Source organism: Drosophila innubila (genome assembly GCF_004354385.1).
Source record: "Drosophila innubila isolate TH190305 chromosome 2R unlocalized genomic scaffold, UK_Dinn_1.0 1_C_2R, whole genome shotgun sequence".
Lineage (NCBI taxonomy): Eukaryota > Metazoa > Arthropoda > Insecta > Diptera > Drosophilidae > Drosophila > Drosophila innubila.
The window spans coordinates 14908971-14927959 of record NW_022995374.1 but is presented as its reverse complement, the minus strand read 5'-3'; the positions used below and the strand labels follow the sequence as shown (position 1 = coordinate 14927959).

The 18989-nt window shown below is 40.4% G+C and overlaps 5 protein-coding genes across 10 annotated transcripts; 3 read left to right on the top strand and 2 right to left on the bottom strand.

Annotated features, from left to right (window-relative positions):
- Positions 1–920: 920 nt before the first annotated feature.
- LOC117785315 (transmembrane protein 170A) lies at positions 921–17461 on the top strand. Of its 6 annotated transcripts, XM_034623263.1 has the most exons (4): positions 3949–3960; positions 7042–7052; positions 16308–17087; positions 17119–17461. In XM_034623263.1, exon 3 carries the CDS (start codon positions 16620–16622, stop codon positions 17010–17012), a length of 393 nt encoding a protein of 130 aa, XP_034479154.1. In that variant the 5' UTR covers positions 3949–3960; positions 7042–7052; positions 16308–16619; the 3' UTR covers positions 17013–17087; positions 17119–17461. The 6 variants fall into 6 exon arrangements, with proteins under 6 accessions (XP_034479155.1, XP_034479154.1, XP_034479152.1 ...); XM_034623264.1 differs by lacking the exons at positions 3949–3960; positions 7042–7052 and adding an exon at positions 921–942; XM_034623261.1 differs by lacking the exon at positions 3949–3960 and having other exon boundaries at positions 7038–7054.
- On the top strand, positions 1199–10960 carry LOC117785311 (midnolin homolog). Its single transcript, XM_034623255.1, has 3 exons — positions 1199–2351; positions 9720–10343; positions 10418–10960. The coding sequence occupies exons 1-3, from the start codon at positions 1522–1524 to the stop codon at positions 10623–10625; spliced, it is 1662 nt and encodes a 553-aa protein (XP_034479146.1). The 5' UTR covers positions 1199–1521; the 3' UTR covers positions 10626–10960.
- Positions 11683–14050, top strand: LOC117782994 (sensory neuron membrane protein 1-like). The gene is given in 8 exon segments (XM_034620116.1): positions 11683–11784; positions 11842–11999; positions 12066–12207; positions 12687–12979; positions 12981–13305; positions 13357–13560; positions 13620–13798; positions 13857–14050. Coding segments are annotated over 8 exon segments (1548 nt in total). The 3' UTR covers positions 14002–14050.
- On the bottom strand, positions 14231–15546 carry LOC117785313 (craniofacial development protein 1). Its single transcript, XM_034623257.1, has 2 exons — positions 14644–15546; positions 14231–14570 (listed from the first exon to the last, which is right to left on the bottom strand). The coding sequence occupies exons 1-2, from the start codon at positions 15432–15434 to the stop codon at positions 14480–14482; spliced, it is 882 nt and encodes a 293-aa protein (XP_034479148.1). The 5' UTR covers positions 15435–15546; the 3' UTR covers positions 14231–14479.
- LOC117785312 (probable crossover junction endonuclease EME2) lies at positions 17345–18523 on the bottom strand. The gene has a single exon (XM_034623256.1). It carries the CDS (start codon positions 18459–18461, stop codon positions 17457–17459), a length of 1005 nt encoding a protein of 334 aa, XP_034479147.1. The 5' UTR covers positions 18462–18523; the 3' UTR covers positions 17345–17456.
- Between the last annotated feature and the right edge of the window lie 466 nt (positions 18524–18989).

Sequence of the window (18989 nt, the reverse complement as noted above, 5' to 3'; positions counted from 1 at the left end):
TAAAATAATGGCAAATATTTGCATTCGTCGCTTTTGCGAAGTGCCACTCGAATTGCAGCATAAAGCGCTTACAGTTCACAACAAGTTAAGGGCAGAATTGAAGAGCCATCAGAACAATAAATTCAAATTCTTATATTCTTTACTGTTTTGTTGTTGTTGTCTCCCTTTTAGCAAACACAAATGGTGCTCTTTAATTAAATTCCTCAAAAGACCAAAAGATACAACTGCAAATAAACTGAAGAACAGTAGAGAATAGGAAAAAAAAGATGGAATAGAAATTATTTCATATGATTAGTAGAGAGGGCGAAAGGGAAAATTTCACTGAAAGTGTCCTATGTTACAGTACAATAACAATATTTCACCCTCGCCAAAAAAAAATGATGAGCCATTCAACACATAACACATCTGAATCTGTATGTGTATTTGAATCTTGTAGATAGATTTGTGTTGCATACTGGGATTTTGTGGTGTTTGTGTTTCGAGTGCTGTGCTGTCCCTTCCTGGCCGCAGTTCTTGTTTGGCTTCATTTTTATTTTTCTTCTTTCGGTTCAGTCGAAAATCTAGGCAGTGAGAGATGGCGAGGGAGAGAGTGGGAGAAGCAGATACGCATCAGATGCGGGCCCAAGCAGGGGCGCTATAGAGAACATTACATGTGCTCAATACGCTCGTGATGTTCTTTTAGTAAAAGTGTGAAAAAATGAGCACAGGAGCGGCTGCAGCTAAAAGCTGGCACTGCCATCAATGGGCCCAACAGCAAGTCCGCTCCTGGCTGCCAGCCCTTCAGAGAGACCGATATCAACAACAAACAAGTATTGAAAACAGAGAGAAAGATGCGAGTAGAGAGAGAGCACAAACTGAAGCCAGAAACTCGTCGGACATCTTTGAATGAGAGTGAGCGCGAGGGAGTTTCTTGTCTGCGATGGTGCATGTGTGTGTGTGTGTGTTGGTGCTGTTGTTATTCGTAGTGCAGCAGCAAGAGTGACGTAGCGACGCCGCGACGTCAATGAGATGCAGCGCACGAAGTTCAACTCAATATTGTTGGTGGTTGTTTTGCTACGAAAACCATTAACGACGTCGACGTCGTCACGACACGAACCAAGAGAGAGAGCGCGTTAGAGAGAAAAACATTGTGAGAGCGTTTAAAGTTGAAAAACCAGAAGCCGTAAACAACAAACGCATCAACAATACAAATCAGTTTTTGGCGGTCCGCGCACCAAGAAGGTTCACAGTCCAACGGCAACAAGAACGGAGCATTGCATGCAAAAAGGAATAAACGAAAATTTGCTGAATGCTGCAAAACTCGCGTGCGTAAAAATTTGGCGCGTACTGGCGAAAGTCAAGCGAAATAAAAATAAAATCTATAACAAGTTTTGTAGTGCAAAGCAAAGGCAAAACGGCAAAATGAATTAAGCTCTTGGCCAACTTGGGCAGTTAGGGACAAACCACAAAAAATAAAAAAAATTAAAGTGTTAAAGAAATTAAGTGATTTTGAGTGAGTGTGTGAGTGCGTGAGTGTGCGTTATGATGCCTGCCACGCCTACAATTGTGTTTGAGAACGGCACCATGCTGGGTGCTATGAGCGAGCAGCGGAAATTGGCGCCGCCATCAGCGTTTGTCATACCGGAAATTGTGATTAGCGCCAGCCAAAGCAGCAACAGCCTCAATCGGAGTCGCAATGACATTGAAGCAGCTCATCCGAATGTCAGGCCGAATGAGGAAATGCCCGTCGAGTCCACAGCGCTGCTGGAGCAGCAACAACAACTGCAACAACAAGCTGGCAATGAGGAGGATAACGAATTTGAGCAGTTTATATTGAATCGCACCACATCCGAGAGCAACATGCTCGAGTCGAGCATCTACAGCGAGCTGCAGTTCACCACCAGCACCAACAACAACAACAACAACACGACTGCTCCACCAACTGCCGCTCTCAATACGAGCGCCTGTTCTCGCAGCGATTCGCGGCAGAGCAAACGCACGCGCCGCAAGTTGCACAAGAGCAAGAGTAAATGCAGCAACAATGTTGCTGTTGCAGTCGGTGTTGCTGGCGCTGGCGCCGCAACAGCAGCAGCAACAGCAACTGTAACGCCACCTGTTGGCAGCTATCCGCCACAATATACGGCCATCTTTATGGATCATCATCATCATCATGCGGTGGCAGCAAATGCGGCTGCCACATCGCCGTTCCTCAACACAAATCCCGAGACGGCGGCAAACTATTTGCAATATCATCAGTACTATCAGCAGCGTCCAATGGGCATGGCTCATCCGCATCCACATCCACACCAGCATCCACATCAGCTTGCACATCAGCTTCCACATCAGCATCCACATCATCATCATCTGCGCAGGTAACTTAAAAGTGCCATAAAACAGACATAAAGATGACGCTAAAGCGATGTTGCCCTTGGGGGCACATCCAATGTGGCTGCCACACACAAATCGTTCAGGAAGTTGCCATTAAAAATGGCCACGGTCTCTGGTCTGGGCCTGGTCAACAACAGTAGCTGCTCCTGCTGCTGCTGCTGCATGAAACTGAAAGTTTTTGACAGACGCATTTAAAATTATAATTGGCATGCTCCCGGGCGGAATGAGGCTTCGGTTTCGGCTTCGTCTCTGACTTTGACTTTGTTCGCTCGCGCTACTGTTTAAGAAATAAAAACTTTATCATTCAACAAAAATCATGTCACGCACAAAAGCAGCAACATCCCAGCATGCCACATGCCCCATGCCCCCTATTCAAAAAACTGGAGCAGAGATTTGTGCTGCCTCTCGAGACACATACAACATACAAGGGCAGCCACTTGGTCTGTCTTAACTGTCTGTCCGTCTGTCCGTCTGTACGTCTGTCTGTGTGTCGACTCGTCGTGCACTCGTAGACTTCCCATACAACAACAGAGACAACAACAACAACATCAAGACACTTCATGCCTTATTGGGCAGATTAACTGACATTGATATGCACGCCAGAAGAATTCCATAAAGCTAAAAAAGATACGCCCCAGACTCTCTTGTACTTGACGATTTTAGTGCAGTCCGTGAGTGAGGGAGGGGTATGACGAGGGGCTGGAAAGGGACGGAGCGGGAGGGAAGTAGCTGCTGTTTAACATGTCACATGTACGGCCTCAGCGATTATCACAAAGCTGTGTACATGTAGTAGGCATAAATACCCTGTAGCCCAAGCAGGCTTAGGGTATATTGCTTGCACAGGCGTAACAAACAGAGTTAGTAGAAAATAAGTTAATAATTCTTAAAACTTTTCTTTATATCGGTATCAAATAGTTAGCCTACAGTTTGCTTTTCCAAATCCCAATAACAATATACTCTCAACAAACTTCTCTAGACTCCTCCAGTTATATTTCTTAGGTATCTAATAGTCAACTCTATCCCAGCTGAACTCATCAATTCTTAGAATTTCGTGCCAGAAGCATAAAAATTAATAGTGGCGCATAAATTTTGTCAGCCCAACAGACAAGAACATGAGACATGGCCCAAAACTGCCTGTGATTAATTGTCATAGTTTATTTTCCGCGTTATTTTAAGGGAATTTTTTAACTAAAAATACCAAAATAGAAACTGTACAAATATGAATTAAAATATAAAACATGATTAATGAACTATATAATAAAAAAAAAACCCATAGCAAATCGGAAGCAGATGACCTTTTTAATGTTGTTAGTTTCACAACTCTTTGATAGACACCTCTTTGATGAATCAAGGTAATTTCAATCTCGTCCCATCCGATTCCAATCAAAAGATCAAAAAGATATTGATAACTTGACACGACACACTTTGAAATTGATAGACAGACCAATTAGTAGACTAAAGTGTAACGATAAATCGTTAAGAAAACTATACAAAGTTCATTATTGTATAAAAGAAAAGTTATGACTTCAATATTGACAGTCAAATAAAAATGCTTTGATAAGAAGAAAAATTATGAAAAAAGGGCAGTTGATGGTTAATTGAATGTTTGTTGTCGTTGTTGTTTGTGTTTTTGTACTTGTCAAAAAATATCAATTTCAAATATGAAACAAACATAGAAACAAGCTCAAATCGTAGAAAATTCAATGGAAAAAGTCCAAAAGTAAACTTGAAAAACGCCTAAACAAATCAAAAGACAGTTCAATAATGTTGTGGTGTGTGTTGTGTGTGTTTGTTGTGCACATAAAATCGATAGTTTGTAACGCTCGAGTGCATCAGGCAATTGGGCCTAGAGTTCGATTTTATAGCCAAGGCACGAAATTCGGTTTGGTTCCTTGAACTCACCTTACGCTGAGGCTGTCATTTGATACCAGTCAGTGTGCGAGAGAGATAAAGTAAGAGAGAGAGGGAGAAAGGAAAGGAAGTTGAAACCATCAACAGTTTTGGGTTTCAGTTTTGTGGTTTTGCGTCTTGTCTCATGTTCGTCCTCAACTTTATTCTTGGGGGCACTTAACTAGCCAGCTCAAGCGTAGTCCTTGTGACATGTCCTCAGGTTGTCAATGAAAACTGAATATCGTATATCCCTTAACTGCGTCACTCTCTAATCTCTGCCACGCACTTCAAAACTCATCAGCCCATAAAATACTCATTAATTTTGTTTGGGAAAACTTGAAGATGATTTTCTAAAAATTCGCCCCTTTGGCGTTTATTGATAATAAATGCTGTTACCTTCAGGCCATGTTGTCAGCAACCCCAAATCCAAATACCGTTTACAATCATCCCCCAAACCCCCTTCAACTCAACAACTACCCTCTCACAACATTTTAAAACCAAATTGAATTTGATTTTGATTCTGGGCACTTTTTATCAGGCCAACGCAGGCAGGAGCTGAAATTTGAATCCATTTGAGTGAATATTGCTAGAAATATTTATGAAGGACTTAGTCTACAAGTTGTTAAACACTACTAACTGACTTAAGGCACTTCTTAACACATTTTATACCTTTTAGACTTCTTTCTATCAGGCAGAGTCAAGATATTAATGATTAAAAATTAAAATATTGCCGCAGAATCTTACTAAGGTACAGCCTAACCAAAAGTTATTTACTTAAGAGACTTTTCAACACTCTTTTTAATTTTTTACCAACTTCGATGCACTTAATATTATCCTTATTTTAAATCTAAACTGAGCTGTGTAGATATAACAAGACATATTAATAGAGAGCCTAGCTTAGAAAACATTACATTTTTTTTGGCGTTTCTCAACACTCATGTTTATTATTCAGTTGTTTAACCTTTAGAATAACTACTTAAAATTCAACTTTTTATCGGCTTGACACAGAAATGAATTACAATGTTGACATTGCCAAACATAATTCACTATTTACCAACAATACTTAACAACACTACTATTTACCGTTCAACGGCTTAACCTCAAAGGTATCTACTATCAAAAAAGCTGAAAATCCATTAGTTGTAGTACAGTTACGACTGAAACTCTTAAGTAACTTAAGTGCAGCTTAATGTGGGCATTCATTAACAAAAGGCCCGCGAGAAAGAAGCACGAGAGAACGAGAGTTGGGGGTCTGTCTACCCCAAAAGCGAGCCGAGGGCATACAGAACCCGACCTGAGAAGAGCTCGGCTTAATGATAGGCTGTCCCAAAGTTGGCAGCTTAGGTGGCATCAGGCTCATCATCATTTTTCTTATTTTTAAGACTCGAACTCGGGACACGTGAGCCACAAGAGAGGGACGGTTGGGGAGGGAGGAGAAAAACAGTAGCTCCACACACATATTGAACCCGTGCTGTCTCATAGGCAGTCATAGGCAGACCCGTAGGCCCAGTTAAGCTGTAAACAATAGCAAGAGCAACAGCTACAGTTCAGTGTAGGGGCCAATTTATGGCCTAAGCGGCTTAGGCGTTACAATTTAAGAACCAATTCAAGGCCTAAACCAAATTTATGCTTTTGTGATGGAAAAGAAACTTTAATAATTCTAATTCACTTTTAATCATACTTATTTCAGCTAGAAAGTTGCTTCTTTCCCTTTTGTCAGGCGGCTAATTTCAAAAAAAACCTTTTTATAATTCGAAGAGTATTTTAAGTACTTTGAGTACATTTACATATAGATATCTTTCCTCCCCTTTTATTTCCCTACACGCACTTCCTACCTCAGTTTTCCGCAGTTGTTTTCTTCAGTTTTTGGCACCCAATTAGGGTTCTATTGTCTCGGGCACGTAGACAAATAATTTGCGCTCTAATAGTATACTTAATTATGCCTTAACAGACATGCGCAGCTGTCTCAGCTCTCAGTCCTCTCTACTCAGTCCAAAGTCTGAAGTCCCCAAGTAGAATTGATCAACTCTCGAGTTACGAATGCGCAATGTAAATTAACGCCAAAATAAAAAAAAGCAAAAAGAAAATGCTATTAGGGAAGTAATTATGCCTAATGACAGCAACTGTTGCTCAGTTAGTTGTTGGCCCGGCCCTATAACTGGGTCAGCAAGTGGCTTAATGCCTTGTCTCTCCTTCCCTCTCTTTCTCTCTTTCTTGGCTAATGAGGCGGCAAAGAAAGTCTAGCCTCTTATGGCCAGACAATGGGCCGCTAAATTGCAACGGAAGTCGAGCCGAGATTGTTGTACGCAGCGTAATAACATCTAACCAAAACGATGCCCTATAAAATTAGACAAAATGGGTTGCTTAGTTGGGCTTACTTTTGACTGAAATTCACTCTGAATTTTAAACATTTTTTAGTAACAATATATTTTGAAGAGCATAAAACTATTTAATAGTTTATTTAATCGATAAAAACTATCGATGTATAAATATTAAACTATACTTAAACTCAGTTTCTTCTAAAAAACCTACAAGTATTTTTAAATTCATCATAATCTATACAATTCTTCAGTTTTCTTTACATTTTTTATGATTTATATAAAGTGTAGGGTCTATCGATAGTCTGCGCTCAAACTATCGTTACTATCGATCGCGTTCTTAGCTGCTAATTGATGTTAAATCTAACTCACAAGCTAACTCTGCACTTTTATAGCTATTTTATGTTTATGGTGTAACAACTGTCGCTCTGGCTGCCCCATGTTGCACGTTGGAAACGAGAATGAGTGTGTGTGTGTGTGTCTGCCCCATTTCAATTTCAATGCGCGCTGATTGAGCTTAAGAGCCGAAACTGAAACCGAGGCGAGAAATGTTTACGAGCTGAGCGAGTGCAACGAAACATTTTCGAATAACAATAAATGTTGCACACACAGATACAAAAGCTCATAAATTAGCTGCTGGTGAGTGTGTGTGTGCGAGTGTGTGTTGGGTGTTATTAAAAATGGTGGCACTGTCAAAGGCATTGAAATCGAAGCACATAATTCACAAGTACCAAAAGACGCCTCTGCCCTTGCGGCCAAACAAATATGTATCTAAGTATCTTTTGTAGCTGTATCTCTGTATCTTTCAAATGCTACCGCGCTGCCTGCTGACAAATGATCCAACTTCTAAGCCATACAGTTAACCAAGATCATTTACTCTCCGGCTATTATAGATTTGTAAGCCACTTTCAAAGCAGGCAGCTCCTGCTGTGGTTAATTTGGCTCTTGATTAAGTATCTCAAAGTACAACCGATGGGAGGCCTATTGAAGTAATGATGCGTAAACCTTTTTAAATGCGCCAGCTGTAATAAAATTGAGATTGTTAATAAATTGTAAAAAAAAACTATCGTACGTGTTGCCAATTGTAAATGAAGTTGACAATCTTCTGTTATTCTACCTTACAGGTAAATGGAATTTATGACTCGCGTCGCTACTATGAATTAACATCAGATTGATGTATGAATCATTTTTATGACAACTACAGAAATGTCATAAATAATTGTCGCAATGCGTCTAAAAATAATATTAATGACTAAAACATACTTTATTGAATTAAAAAATTGGGGCTGCAACACTTTGATATATTTGAAATTGATGGGTCTATTCACGCCCCAATTACGACCACAATTTTGTTGCTTGTGCTATTTTATATTTTTATGTGTTATGCCAGGAATACCCCTATATTTTACTCTATTTTTTATGCTCGAGCAGCAGGGTATTATTATTAAAGTCATTTGTAGAATATAGAAAATAAAAATGTGTTAGGAAACTCAGATGTTGCCATTTCAGAAAGCTGTTTCTTCTTGAAATTATTACACAAATATTATTTAGTTTTAGATTAAATTTATAAGATTTTAGTCAAGACATCTTTCAGGAAATAAATACGTTAAGATGGAAAATATTAAGTTAAATATAAAATTAAAAAAGTGATTCAATCTATTCCCATATAAGTTGATTTAATCAATTTAGCAACTCTTTACAGAGTATTTGATTTGTGGCATTGTTAATTGTTTGCTTTTCTTTTTTTTAGTAATTTTTCTTAATTACATTTTTCTAGGGGTTCTTTTCTCTAGTTTTTTAGTTGACAAATTGCAGACAATTGAGTGTGACGCTGTCAACTTGGAATTAGCTGAGGGAGTTCCGCCAAGAAGTCAAACCTCGCCCGCAGCTGTTTCTTTATTTTCTATTGTAATTAAAAGAAATCTCAAGTTTCCCCTTGCACAACCCCCTCCATCTCTTCTTACATATAGATATTTTTTTAAGACTTTTCAAACGCTTTTCTTGAGGTTTTTTTTATGGCTTTTTATGCTTCCTTTTTGGTCGGAGGCGCGGCATTGATTTATGCACAACATTTTGGTTTTACGGCGCAACTAAAATTTATTTTCACACCTGAAAGCTGCATTTTCATAGTTTTTATAGAGTTTTAATATTTCGTTTGCTGTGCGCAATTAAAAAATAAACATTTTGGTGGAAATTTATGACAGTCTAGAGGAGGAAATAGAAGATCTTTATACGAGGCATAAAGGGTATATGAATAAATAAAAATACCTGTTGCGAGTCGCCTTTGTTTGACACCGAGAGCAAAAAGTAAACCAACAACAGATCAAAAAAAATAAGATGAAAAGATACAAAAAGAGAAGTAAAGAAAAAGATACAAAAAAGCAGATAAAGAACAATAATAAATGAGGGATGGAGAGATGGAGAGGGAGGAAACCAAACAGCAAATCAAATGAGAAACAGCTGCCTATTTCTAAAATCAAATGGGACACGCACACGCACAGCAGGATAGCAGGATAGCAGAAGTAGCATATAGGGAGGGAGAGAGGAGGGGCAACAGGATCAAGGGACGACAGGCAGGTGCAATGTGTCAGGCCAAAGATTTTCTCTAAATTTATGCAGGCTCTCTGCAACTGGACAACAACAACACATGTGTGCGAGTGTGTATGTGTGAGTGTGTGTGTGTGTGCGAGTTTGTGTGTGTTCTAAATCATAGATAGACAAAAGAAAAGGACCGACTGACTTAGAGAGTAGGGGATAAGCGCAAAAGGAGGACAACATGTGGCACACAATGCCATCCTGCCACACTATGATGTAATGTGAGACTAGGCAGCTAGAACTTTAGTTCCTTTTGCTACCTGCCACAGCAGCTTCAGGTAGTTTTTAAGCCAAAGAGCTGACACTTTATTGGAGTGCAGCATGCACTAAGCAAAAAAGTCGACAGATATTTGAAATAATAAATATAAATAAATAAACTCATCATCGGATATATTTCTCTCAGTGTAAGTCTTATATTCGATTCCACTTTTTACTCAGAATAAATTCAAGATCAGCTTTTGTTTTAAGCACATTTAATAAAAACTATTTCTTGCACACTTCTTTCTCACAGTGTAAACTCATGTGTACTCTCTTCTCTCGCCTTTGCAGAACCCTCTTGGACGCGGCTGTACCACTCGCCGGTGGCAGCGGCGATGTTGCCACCAATTTGACCAGCACCAACGTGAATCTGAACATGTCCGGAGCAGCTGCATCCAATGGCGTGCTGGGCAGCACTGAGCTGAGTGGCGCACCCTTGGGCTACAGCTTTCGCAAATGGTTCGCGCGACCCTCGCTGCCCTTTGTCATTGGCATCTTTGCGCTGGGGGGCGTGGCCTGTACGCTGGGCGGGATTGTGCTTGGCTCGACGGGATTGATAGAGCACTCGACACAGTATTTGAGTGCGGCGCTCTTGATGATTGGCATTGGAGTCTCATTGCTGGTCATTTCGGGTGCCATTTGGCGTCTTAGTCTGCCGGATGATGTGGATGACTGTCCCTGCTTTAGGCGCATGGAAACCTGCCGCAATTGCAATAGTCCACATTGTACAAATCGCCTGCTCCCAGGCAGTTATCTCTATCCGGAGTTCCAGCATCGTCCGCCGCCGCCTTCGTATCTGACGTCGCTGAATGAATTCGCCTTTGTGTATCATCCCAGTGCACATCCTCAAACGGCATATGCCACTGTCCGGATGAATACGCCGCCTCCACTTTATCGCTCCACCTACTCCTTGAAGTAAGTTTTTAAATTCTAACATGAAAAATCGAATCTTTTAACTAATTTGTTGTTTTTTTTTTTCTACTTTGCAGCACTTCCACGTCGCATGTGCTCGGTGGAGGCGTGGCACTGCCGCCCACCAGCGAACAGCCCGCCGAGGAGCAGCTAACAATGCTCTGCACTCGGGAGGCCATCAGCCAGACATCCTTCAAGGAGCTGGAGATCGATGAGCTGCACGAGGAACCGCCCATCAGAGAGGCCGAGAGTCAAACGCTCTTCAAGGAGGTCGAACTGGACTAAACGAATCTCTAGCTAATCCTCAAGCCTCCCCCTCAAGATGTTCCCCAGTTGTTGTCCCCCAACTCTGACTGATTTTACTTTATACAAACTTGATGCGTATCTTCAACATATGAAAAATGAGAAAATTGTACAAATTATTTAGCGAATTTTAAGTGTATATAATTTATATATATCCTATACATCCTATACATATACATATATCGATATACTATATACTATATAGAGTAGCATTTACTTGCAGATGTTTTTTCAGTTTAATGTTTATGTTGATCATATTCCAAATGCCAAATTTACTCGTAAATTAATAAATGTTTTTAAGTGGACTCAATGTGAAATTAATTTTGTTGTTTTACTCAGCTGTGGAAGTTTTTGGGTTTATCCCTGGGCCTAGTGATGTAATTCCAAGGGGAAAAAATTGAGAGAGCAGGGGACGAAGCCCCCTAGTTTATTAAAAAAACTTAATCTTATAATTTCATTAAGTTGGAAAAAAGTTTTTTTATATCAAACAAAGTTTTGACAAATGCAATTTCTTTCGTTTGTAGTTTTATGATTATTCTAGCCACCACTGTATAGCAATATAAGTTCCACAACTGTAGTTCAGTCAATACACATGTCTGATAGGTTGTTGTCTTGGCTATAGGGCTAAATCAAAATGGAGTCCACCTGTTGCTTTTGTTGTGGAATACAGTCCAGTGTGGAATACAGTGCATAATTTGAGTTAATTACAAGCTGACCCAATTTTTAATGTAAATGATAGACTAATTACTTAATTAGCATCAAAGATACAAGTAGGAAGAACTGTTCATTATAATGGGTAAATATTTATAAGAAGATTGTTTACTTTACAGCAAATCAGCGTCAAATGACACAAATATAGAAGTTGTCCTTATTAGAATTTCCTTCTCACTGTAGGCTGATTAAAAATTAATAAGATTTCGATTTAAAATGTACAAATTACGCCACACGACAGAGCCTAAAAAAAGTTTTAAATGAGGACAACGCAATCAAAAAATAATCAAACGTCGTGGAACTGTTGAGCTGGACAGTTGAAGTGAAAATGTATCTCAAGGTAATAATAGTATCTTTTTTGGTGCTGCTTTTGGGAGCTCTCATAGGTTTTCTAGGGTTTCCCATGCTGTTTCAGGAGCTGGTCAAGCGGGTGAGTGAAGAAAACTCTCTAAAATGTAGAAAATCTAAACTGATTTTCTATCTCCAGAGCATCAATCTGAAACCTGGCAGCGAATCTCGTCAGTTGTGGCAACAGCTGCCGTTTCCCATGATCTTTAAGATCTATGTCTTTAATGTAAGCAATCCAGAGGAAGTTGAAGCAGGCGGTAAACCTCAGCTCGAGGAAGTGGGTCCTTTGGTATTCGAGTAAGTTTAAACTGGCTACAGGATTCTCAACAAAATGCTCCTTAAAACTAACTAAGCATACTTTAGGGAGTGGAAAGACAAGTACAATCTTAAAGATATAGAAGAAGAGGATGCTATTAGCTTTAATATGCGCAATACATTCCAGCTACGTACAGATTTGGGACTCAGCGGGGAGCAGTTGATAACCATGCCACATCCTCTGCTGCAGGTGAGTCACAAGTTCCCGATTCAACTTCATTCCCTTTTAATGAGGAATCGCAGATACGAGTAATGAGTTAAAAGAAATTGAAATACAAAAAAGTGATCAGTACATTTTTTTTAAATAATTTTTTTTTTAATTTAAACTGCATAAGGTGTATTACTCGACCTAAATTAAAATATTATAATATAATAATTTAACTTAAATTTTATATAAGAATCATTTAATCAGTATTTAAAAATTAGAAAAGATGTGGCAATTTAATTTTTATTTTCAATTTTCCTAATACAAATTGGAGCACAGATTCTATTTTTAATATAAAATTTGAATTGATAACTGATTTTTATATAACTACAAAATTTAATATAAATATTAGTTTTAAATTATTTAAATTTAGATCTAGAAATCGTACTTCAATTTGTATTAGTTCCTCAGTAAATACTAATTGTTCCAAGCCCTGTTTTGAATCCTACACATGCTCCTCGCAGTTCATGGCCATAGCTAATTTGGGGCAACCAAATGAGACGCAGTCAGCAGTTGCCTTAGGATTAGATCTGATCTTCAAACCTCACAGTGCCTTCATCACGGCCACGTTTATGGAACTCTTCTTTGTGGGCATCTGGGTCAACTGCGAACAGGAGCATCCGGCGGCCCAGGCCATCTGTCAGCAGTTCCAAGCGGGCGCTGTGCCAGGAGCAGTTGCCATAAATGCCACACACTACAAATTCTCGCTAATGGGCGCGGCAAGTCCCTGTCAAAGGGGAAGAGTAGCGAATTCTTTAACTAATCTTTCACTTGCAGGGCAATCACACAAATGCTGGGAGCTTTAAGGTGTCCCGGAGTAGATCCAAGGGCTCAACAGTTGGACGTGTGCTGCAATTCAATGGAGCGGCTGAGTTGCAAGTGTGGCAGGATAGTCACAGTGGCAGCTGCAATCGCTTGCGTGGCACAGATGGCACCATCTTTCCGCCCTTCATGCGACCACAGCAGGGACTCTGGAGCTACTCCGCCCAACTATGCCGCTCGTTGTCACCCAAGTGGGTGGAAAAAACCAGTTACAATCAGCTTCCCGCACAGCGCTATGAACTTAACTTTGGCTCACCACGCGTAAGAATAATCCCGGAAAATTTATTCCTTTCACTGACAAATCTTCTGCAGCTGGAAGCGGATTTGTCCTGCTATTGTACAAGCTATCCCGACGATTGTCCTGCCGATGGCACCATGGATCTGTTACGCTGCAATGGATCACCTTTGATTGCGTCCCTGCCACATTTCTATCAGTCAGAGCCAAAGCTCTTGAATCAAGTTGAAGGATTGTCGCCGTCAGCGGCTAAACATGCCAGCACTTTGATCTTTGAACAGGTTTAATCTAAGCTGTAGTTTGACTTGGATATTATTAAATTAAACTATTTAATCTTTAGTTATCCGGCACAGTGCTCTCTGTCTACAATCGACTGCAGTTCAGCCTGAAGGTGTCACCTGTCCAGCATGTTCAGGTGTTGGCCCAATTGCGCAGCTTGGCCTTGCCACTCTTTTGGATCGAGGAATCCCTGCAGCTGGATGAAAAGATTACAGCCGTGTTGCATAAAAAGATATTTAGGTAGGCATACAATTAGTTGTAGTAATTTTTGCTGCTCTACTTAGTTCAACTTTTGCAGCGTCCTCAATAAAAATAACTTGTTCAGATGGCTGGCCATAGGACTGGGCAGCTTGGGCTGTGCTCTGGGTGGACTCTTCCTGCATCTACGGCGCAACGATGTGAAGCGCGTGGGCGTCGAAGAAAGCGTTGCAGCAGAACAATAGAAGATAAAACTACAATTCTTAAGTTAAACTTATATAAAGACAACTGCATACAATAATTGTTGCTTTTCTGTATATGTATCTTATTTATAGTTAATAACTTTGAGCCACTTGCAATAAGAATTTCGCAAAACGCCGTCTATTGTCTTACCTATGTTGTGTGAAAATTTCAGCTTCCTTGCTCTTACGGTTTGGGCTGTGCCATGATCAGTGAGTCAGTCAGGACAAAGAGTTTTATATATAGATTTATATGTATTCGATTAATCAATAGCGTTTTATAGTTTGTTTGTTTTGGGGCCACATTCAGAAGGATTGAAGCCTTACAGATAAAACTTAGTGTTAAGCAAATGTTGCTCTATTTTAAACTTAGAGAAAGAGTACGAATGTGAATGTGGACAGCGAATGAATGTGTGAATGTGAATATGAATGTGTGTTCGATGTGCTTGGAAGTGGATGCAAATCTTGCCCAAGGTTGTTATCTTTAGTTTTGTCGTCGCGTCTGTCGAAGGTTTTTCTCAATCTCAAATTGTCGCACATCCGTGCGCTGCAAGAAGTCCTGGCGTTCCAAGTAGCTAATCCAGAGAAGAGATTATTGATGATTAATAAAGGATTCACTAGGTATTGTGAATAAATTCAAGCACTCACCCATCCTTGCCCTTGTTGTGAGTACGCAACTCCTCGTCGATGCCCTCGTCGTTCTTGAAGCTCTTCCAATCCTGCTGTGACTTCTCCAGCACCGACAGTTTCTTCTTCTTGCCCAGCTGATTGAGTAGGGAGCCCAAACCGCCGCCAGCTCCACCGCTTCCGCTTCCGGTTCCGCCTCCATTCGCAGGTCGTTTGGCGGCACCGAAGACGCCTCGTGGTGATGCTCCTGTTTTCAAGCTGACCGTTGCCGACTGCTCTTGATTCTCCTTTGCACTGGAAGTGGAACTGGGACTGGATTTGGCTCTGGAGTCCAGCATTTCGGTCACATGATCACTGGTGGCAACTGGTGATTTGGGTTTTATTTTCTCCGTTGGCTTTACGGGTGAAGGTTGCCTCTCCTTGGGCTTCGTGGCGGTTGGTTTGCTCTCGGCGCCCACATCTCCCAAAAAGTCCGCCCAGAGCGCATCGGAACGGGATTTGTCCACTTCCTCATCGGACTCCAATTCGTCCTTTTCCGCTGCTTCGCGTCCATTCTGTTTCACTTCCGTTTGCCGCGTGCTGCGTGCAGTGATTTCTGTTTCTATGCTTTTTCGCTTATCCTTTACTTTGTCCTTCTTTTTGCCTTTTGCCGCTTTAGTTACTTTTTTGCCTGCTTCGGCGTCGTCGTCCTCTTCGGATTCGCTCTCGTCGTCTTCTTCTTCGCCGGAATCGTCTTCTTCGTTTACATTTTCTGGACAGAAATCTTCATCACTTTCATCGCTATCTGAGGCATAGTCTTGTTCCTTATTCATATTGGATTTTTACTTTTAATAAGTTAACACAAAACTCAAGTTGCTAATTTTCTCGGTTTTTTTCCGGTCGCAACAATAATTGTATAGAACAAACACACACAAACACAAGTAGCTGAAATCAGCTGCCGCGCAGCATGTCTGTAATCGATATACCAATATATACATGTAAATTTTGCGATATACACTATCGATACTTGCGTGGAACAGCTGATTGGACTGCTTATCAGAACTAGTTTCATTTCCCAAAGCGTTCCAGCCCCGTTGCCATGTTAAATAAAAACGCAGTCGCGAAAACAATAATAATTAAAACATATATACAAAAAGCTTATAAATAAGCAAATATCACTAGTGCATTGCAAAACCCATGTATTACACGCTGTGCATTTAATACACCTATAAAATGCTTACCTAGGATTCGGTGAATCACTGCCAAAGCAAATGTTGTTGGTGTGGCCTTTTTAATCGATTCCCTGTTTTGTCTGCCTCACAATCAAACAAAAACAAATGCAAAACAGATGTTAAGTGAATTAATAAGAAAGTGGAATATTCAAAATAAAGCAGGGAGTGCGTGGAACGACGGAGGATTAGCAATCAGGATCAACGAAAAGAAGGCTGCAGTTGGTGTGTGTGTGTGTGAGTACCTATTGAGAAATGCTAAGTTCACACTGTGGCACAAAGGACAAGTCACAAAGTGCGTACTCTAGCGTCACAACCCTTACTGCACAAAGAGATTTCTGTAACTACATTTGGTGTTCACATTATTCTGTGACACTGAATTATGAAGCTCTGTGACGCAATGTAAACCTAGCATAATTCTCGAAAAGGTCAAAAGTTCAACAGAAACTTAAGTGTGCTCTCATTTGTCATTTGCAGGTTTATCAATAATATCTAAAAATAGGAGCAACAATTGAGCACAATGTGCGGCACATTAACTACGACGACACCCAAAGTAAAAGAACAACAACAAGAAAAGCTGCAACAAGAAGAGGACAGCAGCTAAATAAACATCAATAACCAAGAGCATGGAAAGGAAACGTGGCGCAACGGAAAAGCAATAATTTAGCAACGTAGTGAAAACGTATTAAATAGCAAACATCAATCCTTAAACACTTCCAAATTTATAGCCAAAACAAAAGAAAAAACATTCTGATTCTTTTCACCCTCTCACTCTCCCGCATTGTGATCATGTTCTCCGAACCCTACGATACCGATGAACTGGACGCCATTGTCGATGTTGTGGGACTACGTACAAATGCGCGTCTCAATACGTTCCGTGAGATGTGGTATCATGTCTTTCTCTGGGCTCTCTTCTCGTCCATATTCATTCACACGTGTGCCGCCTTGGTGGCATTTGTTACCTTGAGAAAGCACAAATTCGGTCGTTTCTTTTCGATATTGATACTTGTGATGGGATTTCTGTCTCCCGCTGCGAGTGGCATCATCAGCAGCGCTGTCATCGCATTTGTGCATCGCGCTTCCAGCTTGCCCATGTCACCGATCTATGCCATGATCTGGGGTCTCGGCCAGACCATTGTCTCGGCCTGTCTGGGATTCACGCGCATTCTGGCCACACTCTAGGACTGACGGACTGAATTTAACATCTTTTATCCTTACATTACATTTTCTTTAATTTAATTAATTTCTATCGAAATTTGAAATTCTTAGCCTAAGTAATTATTAATTAATTAATATGTAAATAAATATATTTAAGCATAGAATTTCTGCATAAATCTATAATAAGGTGTATTTAGGAAGCGAATCCGAAACGCGCCAAATATTCAAATTTATCAACAAAAGTATTCAGGTGTAAAATCATTTCAAATTATAAACTAATAGTAGAAATCAAATTAAACAATTATGAAAATTTATAGAGATGTGCGTATAAAGAATATTGTGATTTTTAAATATACTACTTACAACTACAATATATAAACAATAGTTAAACTGTACAATATTTTAGCACTCTAACGATCGATCATTTGTAAAATACGAAAAGCTGAATAAACTAAACAGAAACTAAAGCTAAATCAAAGTATTCGGATCTCTAGTATTATACAGAGTATATAGTTTACTGCTAAGCACGTTTCCGATGCGTCTTTCCGACTGGAGAGGCTGTGGTCCATTTCCCCGCCTGATCTTGATGTCTGCCAGCGTTTGTACCGCATTGGAATCGCTGCTGAAGTGCTCCAACAAGCGTTTGGGACATGGATACTGTGATATAATGGATTCGGCCACCTCTAGAGTGACCTGAGGCAGTCTGTTGAGATGTTGCTGCCAGAGGCGTCCAAATCCATGGCCCTGATCCACGCGCACGCATTGCTTGTTGTCGTTGGCCAGGTACTTCTTGAAGCTGCCGAGGATCGCTTGGCGCTGCTGCTTGTAGGGTGTCTCCGCAATGGCTTTGGTGTAGCGTTGCAGCAGCGCCAACAGTTCCTGACCCTGTGGTTGGGCCAACTGCTCCACGTGCAGCTGCTGCAGCAGTTGCAACTCAATCAACGCATTTGCCTCGCTGCTGGAGGAGTTGCTGTGTTTACCATGACGCAGCCGTGGTACGACCACTGTAAACTGGCAGTTGGGCAGGGGGAAGGCATCATGGAGCCTTGGTCCAATACACGCCAGATTCTGATCCTTTAGTGCGCGCTGAAAATCAGATTCAGTGAACAATCGCAAAACTTGTCGCTCCATTTGCCAGGCATCTTCCAGTCCCGTTGAGCCGGCAGCTGTCACCGGCACAAAGGTCTGCTGACCCACATTGCGCTCCCAGATAATACAATTACTTGCCGGCAAGCTGCGTATTTCGTATTTCATGTCTGTATTATTCAATTGCGATATTAGCTCCTGACCCAAAGGAATACGCAGTAATCCCGCGTCCAGCACCATACGCACGTATTTTTGACATTCTCCAGGTCTAATTCGTTTCTGCTGCTCCTTGATGGCCTGTTTCAGCAACTTGTCCGCTTTATTAGACATTTTTAATGAAAATAAACAACTCCTTAACAAATTAGCGCCAATAGACACAAAAACCATACAGATGGTGTTGCAAAACGCCGAGAAAACGGAATAAAACTGTGTTGGAAAGATGGAAAATTTAAATTTGGACCGGGTGGCAGGCTTCCACACCAGTGCTGCCAAGTTTTTAGGGGGAACAAAAAATAGCCTGGAAAGCATTCAAATAGTGGGCACTTTTGCACAGTTTAACTGAAAATATTAAAAGCAAAACTTAGCTGAAAATATATTAAAATGGCCAGATTTCCAGCTGATGACAATTTAAAAATTTTTATAGCAAACGAACTCTGAAAATAGCAAGAACTAGCAAGAACTAAGATAAGTTGGAATGTTGATATTTTTAAAACTATCAATATCAAAAATTTTGATATTTTTGACTAAAAAATATATGATATAAAAATCTCTGCGCGACTTAAAATTTGCCGTGTTTTCAATAAAAATTAGTTGTTTTTCCACTAATTTTCATATTTTGTTGCACGGCTTGCGCTTGGATGCAGTGGTTTCCATTTTGCCAAAGTATAATATTGTTTTCATGTTTCAAGAGAAAAA

Coding starts and splice junctions, on each gene's coding strand:
- LOC117785311 (XM_034623255.1), top strand. CDS start 1,522: ATGATGCCTGCCACGCCTACAATTGTGTTTGAGAACGGCACCATGCTG. Junction 2,352..9,719: donor CATCATCATCATCTGCGCAG/GTAACTTAAAAG, acceptor TCGCCTTTGCAG/AACCCTCTTGGACGCGGCTG. Junction 10,344..10,417: donor CGCTCCACCTACTCCTTGAA/GTAAGTTTTTAA, acceptor TCTACTTTGCAG/CACTTCCACGTCGCATGTGC.
- LOC117785313 (XM_034623257.1), bottom strand. CDS start 15,434: ATGAATAAGGAACAAGACTATGCCTCAGATAGCGATGAAAGTGATGAA. Junction 14,571..14,643: donor CACAACAAGGGCAAGGATGG/GTGAGTGCTTGA, acceptor TCTCTGGATTAG/CTACTTGGAACGCCAGGACT.
- LOC117785315 (XM_034623264.1), top strand. CDS start 16,620: ATGTTCTCCGAACCCTACGATACCGATGAACTGGACGCCATTGTCGAT.
- LOC117785312 (XM_034623256.1), bottom strand. CDS start 18,461: ATGGTTTTTGTGTCTATTGGCGCTAATTTGTTAAGGAGTTGTTTATTT.